This window comes from Geotrypetes seraphini, chromosome 7 (assembly GCF_902459505.1).
Source record: "Geotrypetes seraphini chromosome 7, aGeoSer1.1, whole genome shotgun sequence".
NCBI classification, from domain to species: domain Eukaryota; kingdom Metazoa; phylum Chordata; class Amphibia; order Gymnophiona; family Dermophiidae; genus Geotrypetes; species Geotrypetes seraphini.
Genome location: NC_047090.1, coordinates 113357313 through 113371694, shown reverse-complemented (window position 1 = coordinate 113371694; position 14382 = coordinate 113357313). Strand labels below are relative to the sequence as shown.

The 14382-nt window shown below is 45.6% G+C and overlaps 1 protein-coding gene across 5 annotated transcripts in view; it reads left to right on the top strand.

The window, feature by feature from the left end:
- TTBK2 (tau tubulin kinase 2) overlaps positions 1–14382 on the top strand; it is a 192052-nt gene that overhangs the window by 49421 nt on the left and 128249 nt on the right. For all 5 annotated transcript variants that reach the window (XM_033952141.1, XM_033952139.1, XM_033952137.1 and 2 more), the window contains exons 4-5: positions 4461–4534; positions 13644–13784. In XM_033952141.1, coding sequence (XP_033808032.1) covers positions 4461–4534; positions 13644–13784 — 215 coding nt within the window. The remainder of the gene's footprint in view (positions 1–4460; positions 4535–13643; positions 13785–14382) is intronic.

Below are 14382 nucleotides of genomic sequence, written 5' to 3'. Positions count from 1 at the left end.
GAGGTGGAGGTCCCCCACCTGGAATCGTAAGAATCTTCGACAGGCGGGGTGCACCGGAACATGGGTGTATGCTTCCTTCAGGTCGAGGGAGCACATCCAGTCCCCTTCCCCCAAGAGGGGGTACAAAACCGGGAGAGATAGCATTCGAAACTTCTCCCGGGCCAGGAATTTGTTGAGCTTCCTGAGGTCCAGTATGGGGCGCAGGTCCCCGGTCTTTTTTGGGACCAAAAAGTAGCGGGAGTAAAACCCCGTACCCCACTGGTCCTTGGGGACCGGCTCGACCGCCCGAAGCTTCAAGAGGGCTTTGGCTTCGGTTATAAGGGTCGGTAGCTGCGAACGGTTGCAGGGGACTAAACTTGGGGGACTGTCCGGCGGCGAGGACACAAAGTTGAGCGAGTAGCCCTCGGAGACGATCCGGAGCACCCAAGCGTCTGAGGTAATCCCGGTCCATGCCTCCCGGAAGGACCGAAGGCGGCCCCCGATAGGAAGGGGTTCCTGAGAAAGTGCGGAGGGGAACCCGCCCCGTCCGCTCAGCCCGTCAAAAGGAAGGCGTGGGCTTAGAAGGGCCCTGCGCCTGGGCTTGGGTTTGTCCCCCTCTGCCTCGCTGAGACGGACGTCTCGGAGGCGGTCTCGAGAAAGCCGGAGTCGACTTCTGAGGGTATCGGCGCGGCGGAGGCCGAAAGGGTTTCTGCGGCGGGGGCCTAGGTTTGGGGCGGACCAGGGATGCTAGAGAGCGCTCCTGTTCCGACAAGCGCTTGGTCGCCGCATCCAATTACTCGTCGAATAACTCGGACCCCACACAAGGCAAGTCTGCCAGGCGTTCCTGCAGGTTTGGGTCCATGTCGAGGGTGCGAAGCCAGGCCAAGCGGCGCATGGCCACCGCGAGGGCCGACACCCTCGAAACCAGCTCAAAGGCGTCGTACACTGCATGGAATAGGTACAACCGCAATTGAGACAGGTTGGACATAAACTTGTCGAATCCTGCTCTTTGGGAGTCCGGTAACGAGTTTCGATATTGAGGAAGGTCCTTCACCATACCACGCAAAAAGGAGGAAAAGGTGAAGGCGTAGTTTAGAACCCTGGTGGCCATCAGGGAATTTGAATAGAGGCGGCGGCCAAACTTGTCCAGGGTCCGCCCCTCCCTGCCTGGTGGAACCGCCGCAGAAACCCGTGAGGGCTGTGATTTTTTAAGAGCAGACTCCACCAGAAGAGACTGGTGTGAGAGCTGCGCCTTATCGAACCCTTTAGGGGGAATCGTCCTATACTTCGATTCCATTTTTGAAGGCACAGACGTGACTGTAAGAGGGTTTGACAAGTTCTTCAGCCAGGTTTGCAGAAGGACACTGTTGAGAGGGAGTCTAGGCACCTCCCTAGGAAGAATGGGGAGGTCCTGTTCCTCCAAAAATTCTTTGGAATACCGAGAGCCTACCATCAGGTCAATCCCCAGGGCTTGGGCCATGTCCTGAACGAAGGATGAAAATGAGGACGGCCTAGCCTGGGGAGAGGGGGTTCTCGACCGCCCCACCGAGGAGAGGGGGGAGGCCTCATGGGAATAATGAGGATCCCTAACCGATCCCGAATCCCAGGATCCCCTCTCGAGGGCCCTCGAGGGGGAAGGGGAAGTTGTCCTCCTCGCAGAACCCTTGGGTGAGGACCCCGGGGTTCGTGGGACACTCTCCCGTTTCCTCGGCGAGGCGGCCCGGGAAGACTTCCCATGGGGTGAGCGGAGGAGCCTCGGGTTGTCGAGGCGCAACTCCGACACCTGCAACGCCTCGCCCCCGAACGACAAGGAACGGTCGCGCCGAGGCGAGCCTCGGGGCCGCTTAGATTTCCTCGATCGACGCCCCGTCCGAGGTCGCGTCGAGGGCGAGGCGTGTCTGGAAGACCCGGAGGAAGAGGAGGAAAGACAGCGCACTCTGCGCAACTTTTCTTTGGGCCTTACACTCCGCTCAGGGGGTTCCCCCGAGGTCGAGGTCCGGGGCGGGGCCGAGACCGAGGTGAACGGGGTCCCAGTACCTGAGACCGAGGTCGCCGAGGCCGGGGCTCCCGAGGGAGCCGAGGCCGGGGCCTCCGAGACCGAAGGCGTCCAGGCCGAGGTCGAGGCCGCCGGAACCGCAGCACGCTGCAACACTTCCAGGGCTCCCGACAGCTCCGATGAGATCAGAGCTCGGAGGAGATCCTGGAAGGCCGGAATCCCCACGAAGGTGGGGAGTTCCGAGTCCGGGGCACACTCCCTGGAGGGCGACCTCGGTCTCGAGTATTCCCTCGGGGTGTGCGGAGTCGAGGTCCGATGCGGGGCCGGGGTCGACCCACCCGCCTTGGCCTGACTCGAGGATGGCTTCTTTGCTGAAGGGGATGGAACAGAGGACTTACCCGAAGCTTGCTTCACTGACGACGCCTTCGAGGAAGAGGGCCGAGGCGAGGCCGAGGCCCCCGAGGACGCCGAGGCCGAGGTCAAGGCCGGGGCCGGAGCCGAGGCCGACGTCGAGGCCTTAGGCGGCGCGTCGATGGCGAACAATTCGGCCATTCTTGCCTTACGGCGACGGAGGGCCCTGTTTTGGAAGGTAGCACAGCGATCACACGAGTCTGTCGGATGTTCGGGCCCAAGACAGACAATGCACCACCGGTGAGGGTCAGTGATGGAAAGCAACCTCTCACACCGGCTGCACTTTTTGAATCCCGTAACAGGACGGGACATCCACGAAGAAAAAGAAGAAGGCCGGGAACGTACCGACGTCCCGCGGCCACGGCTTCCGGGAGCCCCCGGAACCCGACGAAAAACGAAAGACTTTTTTTTTTTTTTGAAAAGAAACGAAAGGAAAAGAGTACCGCGAACTAGTTCGAAGGAAAAAACAAACTAAACGCGGCAGCTAGAAGGCAAAAACACTGGAGCTCAGATCCACAGGGCTTTCTTGCTCCGCGGAAAAATTTGAACTGAGGACCACGAGGTGGGATGCGCCCTCTAGTGGGCGAGAAGGCACGCACATGCGTGGTGCAGTGTGCAAACTTGAAACTTTAATCAAGTTTGCTTGAAAAGCTGTCCGCGCCGGGGCTCCGTAGATGACGTCACCCACATGTGAGAATATCATGCCTGCTTGTCCTGGGATAATTGGCAATTCTCAGGTTTTTGACTTCTGCAGTCTATGAAACCCTGTTTTCCCTAATGATATGCCCATGAAAAGATGCAACAGTCCTGAGGTGGTACTTTTCTGCAGTACTCAATTTTTATTTGTTGAGAGTGGTTTACCACTTGCTGTAAAAATTGAACAAATGTTTTGTAAGGACCACAAACTTGGTGAATTCCTGGGACATAGTCATTCCCTGGATGTCAGTATGTTACATCATGCCCTGTTCTCCAGGTCCTCAATCTGATTGAAAAGTTCCAGATTAATGACTTTCAGCTCCCTAAGACACTGCCAAAATGATCTTACCTTGCTTCTGTCTTTTTTTTCCCCCCCCCAAGCCTCTGCCCCTTATCTGCCAAATTGGCGTCTAGTTCCTGAATAAAATCTGGAGCTCCCCTTTAAACCTGCCTGTTAGATTTAAGATCCTAGAACCATAGTGAGATTTGTCCCTGCAGGGTGTGCCTCAACCTCTTGAGCATCTGTATTTGTAAGTGCCGTCCCTATCTTCAGGGTGGCATAAGTACTACTGCTGCATTGACCAGTTTTTCAAATCCCATGGGGCTCAACCTACTTCTCAGTACAAATAAATGGTTTTATCTGGGTGGACATTACAGTAGAAAATGTAAGCAGCTATCCTAAAAGATGACATCAATATTATGAATTTTTTAAAATTTCAAATATTTCCATATTATCCAAACTGGAAGGTCATGCAAGGCAGTGTACAGAATGTTAACTAACATTTCTTAAAGTTTACACACACATTTTGCAAAAATTTTATTTTTATTCTATTTTATTGTTTTTCCAGAAATCTGTCACTGTTTATTACTAACAACCGGCCCCTTTTACAAAGCTGTAGTAGCAAGTCCCGGTGTGGCAAATACGACATAGCCCATAGGAACTGAATAGACTGTCACATTTGCTGCGCAGAAATTGCTACTGTGACTTTGTAAAAGGGGCCCTAAATCGGGAGAAAAAAAAAGATTCCTAATTTTTATGGCTCCCGAGTAATGGTACATGGCATGCTTTGGTAGCATCTACTTTTAAATTTAATTTTATAAGCAACTGTTTGTATATTTAAAATGTTTCTTTATGTAACTGTAAAATCTAACTAACATACTATAAAATAGTCCACAGGGCTCCTACTAACAAATATATACAAATTAAAAATGTGAATTAAAACAAGTATCTTGGCCAAAATATTTTGAAATAGTTACCATTATAGTATTGAAATAAAAGGTCTGGAATAATGAACCAATTAACAGATATTAATTAAATATTTCCTTTTCTCAGTTGTCATTTTATTTTGATTGTTTTTTTTTTAATATTTATGTATAGGGAAGGATCATGTATGCAGATTCATAGGCTGTGGAAGGAATGACAGATTCAACTATGTAGTCATGCAGTTGCAGGTGAGGTACATCAAAATGATTCAGTTTAAATTTATTAGGCATATGATTTTTCCTTCTAAATTTACTTACCATATATACTCAAATATAAACCAAGATTTTGGGGCCAAATATAGGCCCAGAAATGGGGGTCGCGGTTTATATTTGGGTCCTGCCCCCCTCCCGAACCTGTTGCAGGCCTGCCATGAAACCTGGTGGTCCAGCAGTGACCACGACAGGAGGGATCCCTCCCTTCTCCTGTCCCAACCAGTTCTAAGAATTTTTATCTCCCTCCCACCTCCTCCGCATATCTTTACATAGAAACATGATGGCAGATAAGGCCAAATGGCCCATTGAGTCTGCCAATCCACAGTAACCATTATCTCTTCTTCTCTCTAAGAGATCCCACGTGCCTATCCCATGCCTTCTTGAATTCTGACAGTCTGTGTCTCCACCACTTCTTCTGGGTGTTCCACGCATCTACCACCCTTTTTGTATAAAAAAAAAAGTATTTCCTTGGATTACTCCTGAGCCTATCACCTCTTAACGTCATCCTAAGCCCTCTTATTCTAGAGTTTCCTTTCAAATGAGAGACTTGACTCATGTGCATTTACGCCATGTAGTTATATAAACGTCTCTATCATATCTCCCCTTTCCCACCTTTCCTCTAAAATATCTATATTGAGATCTTTTAAGCCTGTCCCCATACGCCTTATGATGAAGACCACACACCATTTTAGTAGCCTTCCTCTGGACCGATTCCATCCTTTTTATATCTGTTTGAAGATGCAGTTTCCAGAATTGTACACAATATTCTAAATGAGGTCTCACCAGAGTCTTGTACCAGGGGTATCAATATCTCCTTTTTCCTTCTGGCTGTACTTCTTCCTATGCACCCTGGCATCCTGTTAGCTTTCGCTGTCTCCTTTTCAACCTGTTTGGCCACCTTAAGATAATCACACCCAAGCCCCGCTCTTCTTTCGTGCACATAAGTTCTTCACCCCTAAACTGTACCGTTCCTTTGGCCCAAATGCATGACTTTGCATTTTTTAGCATTAAATTTTAGCTGCCAAATTTCAGACCATTCTTCAAGCTTCGCTGGGTCTTTCTTCATCTTATTCACATCATCCAGGGTGTCTACTCTATTGCACATTTTGGGATCACCCATAAAGAGGTAAATCTTACCAACAGCCCTTCAGCAATATCGCTTATAAAAATGTTAAGAACAAGCCCAAGAACAGAACCTTGAGGCACACCACTGGTAACATCCCTTTCCTCAGAGCAATCTCCATTAACCATTACCCTCTGTTGTCTTCCACTCAACCAGTTCTTGACCCATCCCGAGGGCACTCAGTTTATTTATTATATGTCTGTGTGGAACACTTGCAGGCAGGAACGAAGGAAGGTCGCTCCTGTCGCCTTTCACTGTTAGACCATCAGGGATACTTAAGGTATGTGGAGGAGGTGGGAGGGATTCCTTCTGTCCCAGCCACCGCTGGACCACCAGGTCTCACGGTAAGCCAGGTCGAGGGCCTACAAGTCATTGGGAGGGAAAGGGGACAGGGAAGGGAGTGAGTGAGGGGGCTGGATGCAGAACCTGGCAGAGCAGAAAGGGAGGAGGAAACAGAGTGAAGAGCCTGGCAAGGCATTGCACTTGAATATTAACACCCCCCCCCCCCCCAGTTTATATTCCTGTCAATCTTTTTGGGGGGAAAATGGTTATATCAATTTATATTTGCTATAAGGTATCCTGCCTTTTCCACTATAACATCAGATGCTGTCAATATGCTAATTTCATTTATAAATCTGGGGATTGGCATTGGGGTAGAATAAGATAAGATTTTATTTGATTTTAGTTTTTTTGTGAATTATTATGCATAAAATATATTTATTGTCATGTGAACCCCAGTAGCTTAATGATTAAAACAGTGGGTGGTAAACTAGGGAAGTCAAGATTCAAATTTCATTTCATGGCTAAGGAACAGTATTTCACCATCTGCTGTCTGAAGTACAAACTGAATTTTAAGTCATCTGAAGCATGAAAATACTGTACCTTACTCTACCTTGCCTTGAACATAGGTTGGGAAAAATGAGTAATTCTAAAAAAAACAACATTCTGTGGGTATTGTAGATGTCGCTTGTGCTAACCACCTAAATGTAAATAATGAATGTGATCTTGCAGTGTACTTACAATAACTTTGTATATATGCTCAAGCTTAATGTGTAATTATGAACAGCACCGCTACACATTTACAAACAGCGCAGCTATAATCTTCATGCAGGGCTTAATCTTCAAAAACCATTAGTAGCTTGAGAAAATACTTCTTGTGATAAAGCTAATATCATCTAAATCATACAGTGTCCTTGTGGGTTGCTGTATGTGGGTCAGTCCTCGATCCATTAAATTGCATTTCAAGTCAATGGTATTGCTGCATCAGGTGTTGGCTACTCTACTTGTTAATCATTGGGTTCAACAGCATCATATGGAGCAAGATCTATATTGGAGAGTCTTTGATTAAAATAGAAATGGGCATAGAGGGTGGAGATATAGATTCCCTACTTAACTACAAAGAGCAGAATTGGAATTATGCTGAATTAGACTGACCTTCCTTAATCTGAGAACTCATCTGGTCTTCCTTAAGTTGGGAAGCTGTTGTCTTTAGCTCTTTTGAGCTTCCTGTTGTGATTTTAAACATTTCCTGTTAGGATGCCCTTAGCATACAGATGAGAGGTTTAGGGCATATTTCAGGTAGTGCCTGCTACTTTATACTCTGTTTTTGTTACATTGTGTGATATTTTTTTTATGTTTGTTGCAGCACATTTGAATTATGTACTGTATATAATGGAAAAATGATTTTTGATTAGTCTGAGGCTTCTGAAGATTATATCCTGCATGAAGATTGTAGCTGCACTGTTTGTAAAGGTGTAGCGGTGCTGTGAGCGTTGAGCATATGTACAAGGTTTGGAAGTAATTACTCCCATCAGTAAGAAAAATTATTTGTCCTGATCAACTTACTTCATTGTGTGTAATAACAATAAGAAATATGCTTACTTCTGACACCATTCAATCAATATAATCTAAGGAAAGTTAGCTTTGATATTAGGCCAAGAATTTCTTTTTCTTTTGATTGCATTGCTTTGACAGGAAAGAAGATAATTTGATGGAATGCATGGTTTGAAAAGTAGCATTAAAAGATTGATATAATGTCATTGATAAACCATGAAACTGCTGTTTAGAAGTAAATTTTTAGGGGCCAGTTTTCAAATGGAATTCACCAGCTGCCAATGAATGTATAACTCTACTACCTGTAAGTTTCCATGCCCTATACAGAAAAGGGGTGCTCCCCAACATAATCAAAACTGTGAAGTTTCAAGTTTACTATTTGAAGGGTGGTCATGGATAACTCATCTAAGTGGCTTACAATCTGTCTTTATTTCTCCTATTATTTAGTAGTGAATGAGAAAAAGAGGTGGAAGAGATGACCTATGAAATTATCCAGATAGCAGTGATTTCATTGGCTATCCAGATAATCTATACATTATTGGGGGTCATTTTCTCATTATTCAAATTGCACATGCAAATTGGGCACATGCCTAAATTTGCACACAGAATTTTGAGTGCTATTTATAAAATCTGGGTGTATGCCAGTGTTGATTTCCAGCCCTTTGAGGGAGGAAGCTTCCTTGATGTTCCAGGGCCAGGTGTAGGCCTAACATAAGAATATCCATACTGGGTCAGACCAGTGCTCTAATTAGCCCGGTATGTTTCCAACAGTGGCCTATCCAGGTAGCAAGTAGAAGGCAGAAACCGAAATAGTAGCAACATTCCATGTTACTGATCCCAGGGCAAACAAGCAGTGGCTTCCCCATATCTATTTCAATAACTGACTATGGACTTTTCCTCTAGGAACATATCCAGACCTTTTTTAAACCCAGCTATGCTAACCGCTGTTACCTACATCTTCTAGCAACAAGTTCCAGAGCTTAAAATTCATTGAGTGTCCCCTAATCTTTGAACTTTTTGAAAGAGTAAAACATTGATTTCTACCCATTCTACACCACTCAGGATTTGTAGACCTCAATTATATCCCCATCAGCTCTCAAATCACTCTTGCTTAATACTTTTATGAGTCATATTCTGCGTGCTCCTGGGTGTCTGCAAAAGGACCAGAGGTGGTCTTAGAAGAGAAATCTACTGGTCTACTTTCAGATCCTTCCCCTCCGCATGAGATTCCCTCTTTCTTTGATTTTTGAATGGGAGATGGCCAAGTTTGTCCAATTTCCGATGGAGTCCAAGGATGAAAACAGAGCAGAAACTTTGAATATCCTCAAGTTTGACTCCCCAAAGGAAGCTATGGCAGAGCCTGTACACAAAATCTTTAAGCAAGTACAGATAAAGATGTGGGAGACCTCTTTCCCTTCTTCTCTGTACAGCAAGTGAAAAAAAAAGTTGTTTCTATGTACAAAGAGTCCAGAAGGCTCTGAGATTGAGAAACTCCAATTTCCTCGCTATTTCATGGTGGTTGAGTCCACTCTGCAGAGAGTTAAGAATATGAAGACTCACTCTTTGGTGCCTCTGGGGAAGGAGGCAAGGATTTTGGAGTCTTTGGGGGAAAAATAGCTATGTACTAATTCTTCAGGAACATGTAGTTGTGAAAAAGATGGCAGAGGTTCTGCGCCATGAAGACATCCTTTTTGGGGAAAAGTGCTAAAGGTAACAAACCTCATCAAGCAGAGGCCCGACTATTTTCAAAGATGTAAGTATCTTTTAACATCTCACCCTTCCTAGATGAATCAGGGTTCTTGCTCTAGCTAGATACATCTGAAGACCCAGAAGTCCCAACCAGCTTCAAATCAAGGGATGAGCAGAAAAAATGAAAAAGGATCTGCAAAAGTTAGAGGAATGGTCTAATATCTGGCAACTAAAATTCAATGCAAAGAAGTACAGAGTAATGCATTTTGGGATTAGATGGTTAAGGGGTTGGAGGAGCTGCCGTACAACGAAAGATTATAGAAACTGAGCCTCTTCTCCCTCAAACAGAGGAGATTGAGAGGTGACATGATCGAAACATTCAAGGTACTGAAGGGGATAGACTTAGTAGATAAGGACAGGTTGTTCACCCTCTCCAAGGTAGGGAGAACGAGAGGGCACTCTCTAAAGTTGAAAGGGGATAGATTCCATACAAACGTAAGGAAGTTCTTCTTCACCCAGATAGTGGTAGAAAGCTGGAACGCTCTTCCGGATGCTGTTATAGGGGAAAACACCCTCCAGGGATTCAAGACAAAGTTAGACAAGTTCCTGCTGAACAAGAACGTGTGCTTTTAGGGCTAGTCTCGGTTAGGATGCTGGTCTTTGACCAGAGGGCCGCCGCGTGAGCGGACTGCTGGGTATGATGGACCACTGGTCTGACCCAGCAGCGGCAATTCTTATGTTCTTAGAAATTGGAAGGAGCCATATGTGCTGGGAGGTGACAGGCTGATATGCATGGATGGGAAGAGGGACCTTGGGGTGATAGTGTCCGAAGATCTAAAGGCAAAAAAACAATGTGACAAAGTGGTGGCTGTTGCCAGAAGGATGCTAGGCTGTATAGAGAGAGAGGTGTAACCTGTAGAAGAAAGAAGGTTTTGATGCCTCTGCACAGGTCGTTGGTGAGGCCCCACTTGGAATATTGTGTTCAATTTTGGAGATCGATAAAAACGGTAGGAGGTTTGCACCAAAAGACATATGAGGAGGGACTGGAAACCCTGACTATGACCCTAGAGGAAAGGAGGGTCAAGGGAGATATGATTCAGACTCTCAAATACTTGAAAGGTATTAACCTAGAACAAAATCTTTTCCAGAGAAAGGTAAATGATAAAACCAGAGGGCATAATTTGAGGTTGAGGGGTGGCAGACTCAAGAGTAATGGTAAGAAATTCTGGTTGATGCCTGGAATATGCTCCCGAGGAAGGTGGTGGAAAGAAAAACAGTGACAGAGTTCAAATAAGCATGGGATGAACACACAGGATCTCTAATCAGAAAATAATAGGTATATATGGAAGGAACTAAGGCCAGTACTGGACAGACTTGCAGTCAGTTTCCCATATATGGCCATTCAGATGAGGACGGGCTGGGGAGAGCTTCGATGGCTGGGATGATTTAGATGGGCTTGAGTGAGCTTTGATGGAGACTCCAGTAGATGGAACATAAGCATACTACCGGGCAGAATTCTGGGGTTCTAGCCCAAAAATATCTAAGAAAAAGGACCATTTAAATTATTAATTTTTAGAGCATGTACGTTTGGGCAGACTGGATGGACCATTCGGGTCTTTATCTGCTGTCATTTACTATGTTACTATGTTATGTTACTATGATGGCAGATAAAGTTCAAATGGTCCATCTGGTCTACCCACCCACAGTATCAACTATCTCTTCCTCTCCCTAAGGGGATGCTACAGGGCACTTGCCTTGGTTAGAGAGGGCCCCAGGCCTCCCTGAAGCTAAAGAAGGCACAGCTGTACTGGGCTTTTGGATACCCTTTCACATCTGCAACAGATTGCTAAATGAAGAAAAAGCCGTAATCTGAACCCTGAGGGAGGATCCGGTCCTGGCCATCTTGCAAGAACTCCAAGAGGTGAGGCAAAGATACATGAAGGGGAACAATACCACGTGTGGAACACCACTCCTCAAAGAGACATCAAACTCATACATAAGCCCGAGAGATTGAAAATCTCCGAGAGCCTAAGAGGGTGGAGATCACCTTATCTAAATAATCTTTCTTAGGCATTCCCTTTCAAGAGCCAAGCCGTAAGACAAAATGGACCTGCATTGGACATTGGAATGGGACCCTGAGTCAAAAGATTTGGCAAGAAGGGCAGCGGAATAGGATCTGCCAATATAAGATGAACCAGATCTGTGTACCATGGGTGCTTAGGCCAATCCAGAGCCACCAGGATCACGCGGCCTGCGTGCTGAGCAATGCGAAGTAGAACTCTGCCCACCAGTGGCCAAGGAGGAAAGACATACAGCAGGCCATCTTTTTGTCCAAGACTGCACCAGAGCATCCAGACTCTCAGCCTGGTAATCCATGCGATGACTGAAGAACCTGACTGCTTTGACATTGACACTTATGGTCATGAGGGCCATGACCGGCTAGCCCCAGGCCTGAACAATCAACTCGAAGGCTTCCAGGCCAAGACACCACTATCCAGGATCCAGTACACACTGACTGAGGAAGTCCACCTAGACATTGTCCACTCCCACTATGTGGGAAGCCTAGATGTCCAGAAGATGACGTCTTCTGCGCAACCAGATGACTCTTGGTTCCCCCCTGGTGATTGATGTAAGCCAAGAGAAGCCGAACTGACTTGCCCTTCAGCAACGCTTGGAAAGCAAATAATGCCAACCAAATGGCTCTGGTCTCCAGAACATTGATCGACCAGGACCCTTCCTCCGGTGACCAGCTGTCCTGCGCCAAGCAACCGAGACATTGAGCTCCCCAACCGAGGAGAGTGGCGTCCATAAGAAGCACTGTCCACTGGGGCTGATCCAAACTCACCCTCTGAACCAGATTGGAAGACTGTAGCCACCAACGCAGACTGTGACGAACTAACCCCCAAAGAGGGACTGGAGAGTTCAGATCTTGAAACTGCAGAGACCATTGCTGAAGGGTAGCATACAGAAGGGGACGCATGTGAGCCCAAGCTCACCTGATCGCTTCCAGTGAGGCCGCCATTGACTCCAAGACCTGCAGAAAATCCTGCACCCAAGGGTAATGACAATCCATCAGGAAGCGAATCTGCGACTACAAATTCAGTACCCAGGCCTCGGGAAGAAAGAATCTTCCCAAGCTGGCGTTGAAGAGAACTCCAAGCACTGAAATAGTCAACCGGCATTTGAACAAGTTAACCCCCAGCCCAGCGACTGCTGGAACTCCACAACCCAAGTCGTGACCCAGGAGGTCTCCTGAAAGGACTTTGCTCAAATCAGCCAGTCGTCCAGATAGGGTGAACCAGCATGCCTTCCTTGCACAAGGCCGCTGCCACCACCACCACCACTACCACCATAATCTTGATGAAAGTCCACAGAGCTGAGACCAGACCAAAAGGAAGCGCACAAAACTGATGGTGTTTTCCCAAAATTACAAAACAAAGGAATCTCTGGGAGGCCCAAATCAGAACATGGAGGTAGGCATGGGGGCGGGACTGACAATTAATAGATGTCCCCTTTTTGATGAAAAAAAATAAATGGTCACATTATATATGTCATAACAAAAAGTGATTAATCAAATCTTAATAAACTTGAAACTTGAAAACTACATGCTTCTGAAATGTACCATAACACAGTGCTTGTCAATCTTTATATGGCTGGCAGCCTGGCACCTCTTGATAGCAGCCAGATAAAATTGTGTGACACCTCCGCCCTCCCCCGCCCCTCCTGAGGTACAGAATAATGATGTATCTATGAAGAGCCCATCCAGATCATGACCCCAAATTTAGTTTTTTTAAAAAATGAGGTCCTGACCCACAGTTTGGGAAGTTTTGCTATTACCTTTCATAGCTTAACTGCAAATGCTTATCTGTCCCTCTTCTCAAGAATCCCACCCACCCCATACAATTTTACCTCATCCCTTGGGATATTCTACCTGAGATACACTTCTAAATTATTTATTATAGTTGTATACACTCAAGGTGCCAACATTCCCAGAAAGGGTTCCCACATGTTAAATATATATTTTTTATGGTGTGTCCATGCTTAGACTTCTAAGGTGGCATCCTTTCAGGTAAAAATACTAGCAGGATATGAAATTTTAAACCCAAGCAATTTGTGAGCAGGTTTAATTTTAAGAGGCTTCTGGGCACAGCATCAGAGAGAAGCCTTCAATTTAAGATTGCTCAAAATCACTTAGGTCAGAAATTTTGTTGGGCAGTTACTGATATCAGAATATCCTGCTCTTTTCTGACAATTGAGCAAGAAGGCTGCTATCTGTCTGCAGAACACAGAATCACAAAACATTATATTCCTAATACAGCAATGAACCTGTTTTGCTTATGCTATACTTTACTCTTGCAACAGGGTAATGGGTAAAATAAATCATATCTATTAAAACTAATATTACATGTTATACTAAAAATGTATTGTTGGGATTACCAGGGCAGAAATCTAGCAGATCTGCGTCGGAGTCAATCCCGGGGAACTTTTAGTATCAGTACGACCTTACGACTGGGCAAGCAAATCCTGGAGTCTATTGAGAGCATCCACTCTGTGGGATTTTTACACCGAGATATTAAACCGGTGAGTAAGACCTCTGAGATATGAACAATGCAAATTATTATTCTAGCTTAATTCAGAAAGTTTACAAGCTGGTAGAAATGTGTATCTTTTGTTTTAGGCAGTCCAAAATTCAGCTAAGTACTGCTTGGCTGCAATTGCAAATAAGTCTGAGATTTCTAGATTTCTGACCCAAAAATCCTGTTAAAAAAACACTCATTTAAGAAAAGGCATTTTTTTGTGGTGATAAATGCCAGTTGGTCTTCAATTTTTAAGCTGGGGCCACTTGTGAGAACTGTTAGAAATTTCAATAAAGACATTTTTAAAGATGGGGTTGGAGAGAGAAGAGCATAAGAAATAACTTGGTGCATTTTTAAAAATTATGGACTGCTTCAGCACAGATGTCTACCTTTTTACTTGTCTCAGAACTCAACATATTGTATTTGTTTCTGCTCTAATGCACTCATTCCAGAAACAGATGCTTATCCACATCCTTAGTAACTTATTTTTGAAGCATATGGACATCTCAGAATGTCCCAATGAACTTCCATGTGCTTGAAATGTCCAAATCCCGATTTTGCAAAAACAGAAAAGGGACGTCCAGCAAGGGGGCATGTTTTTT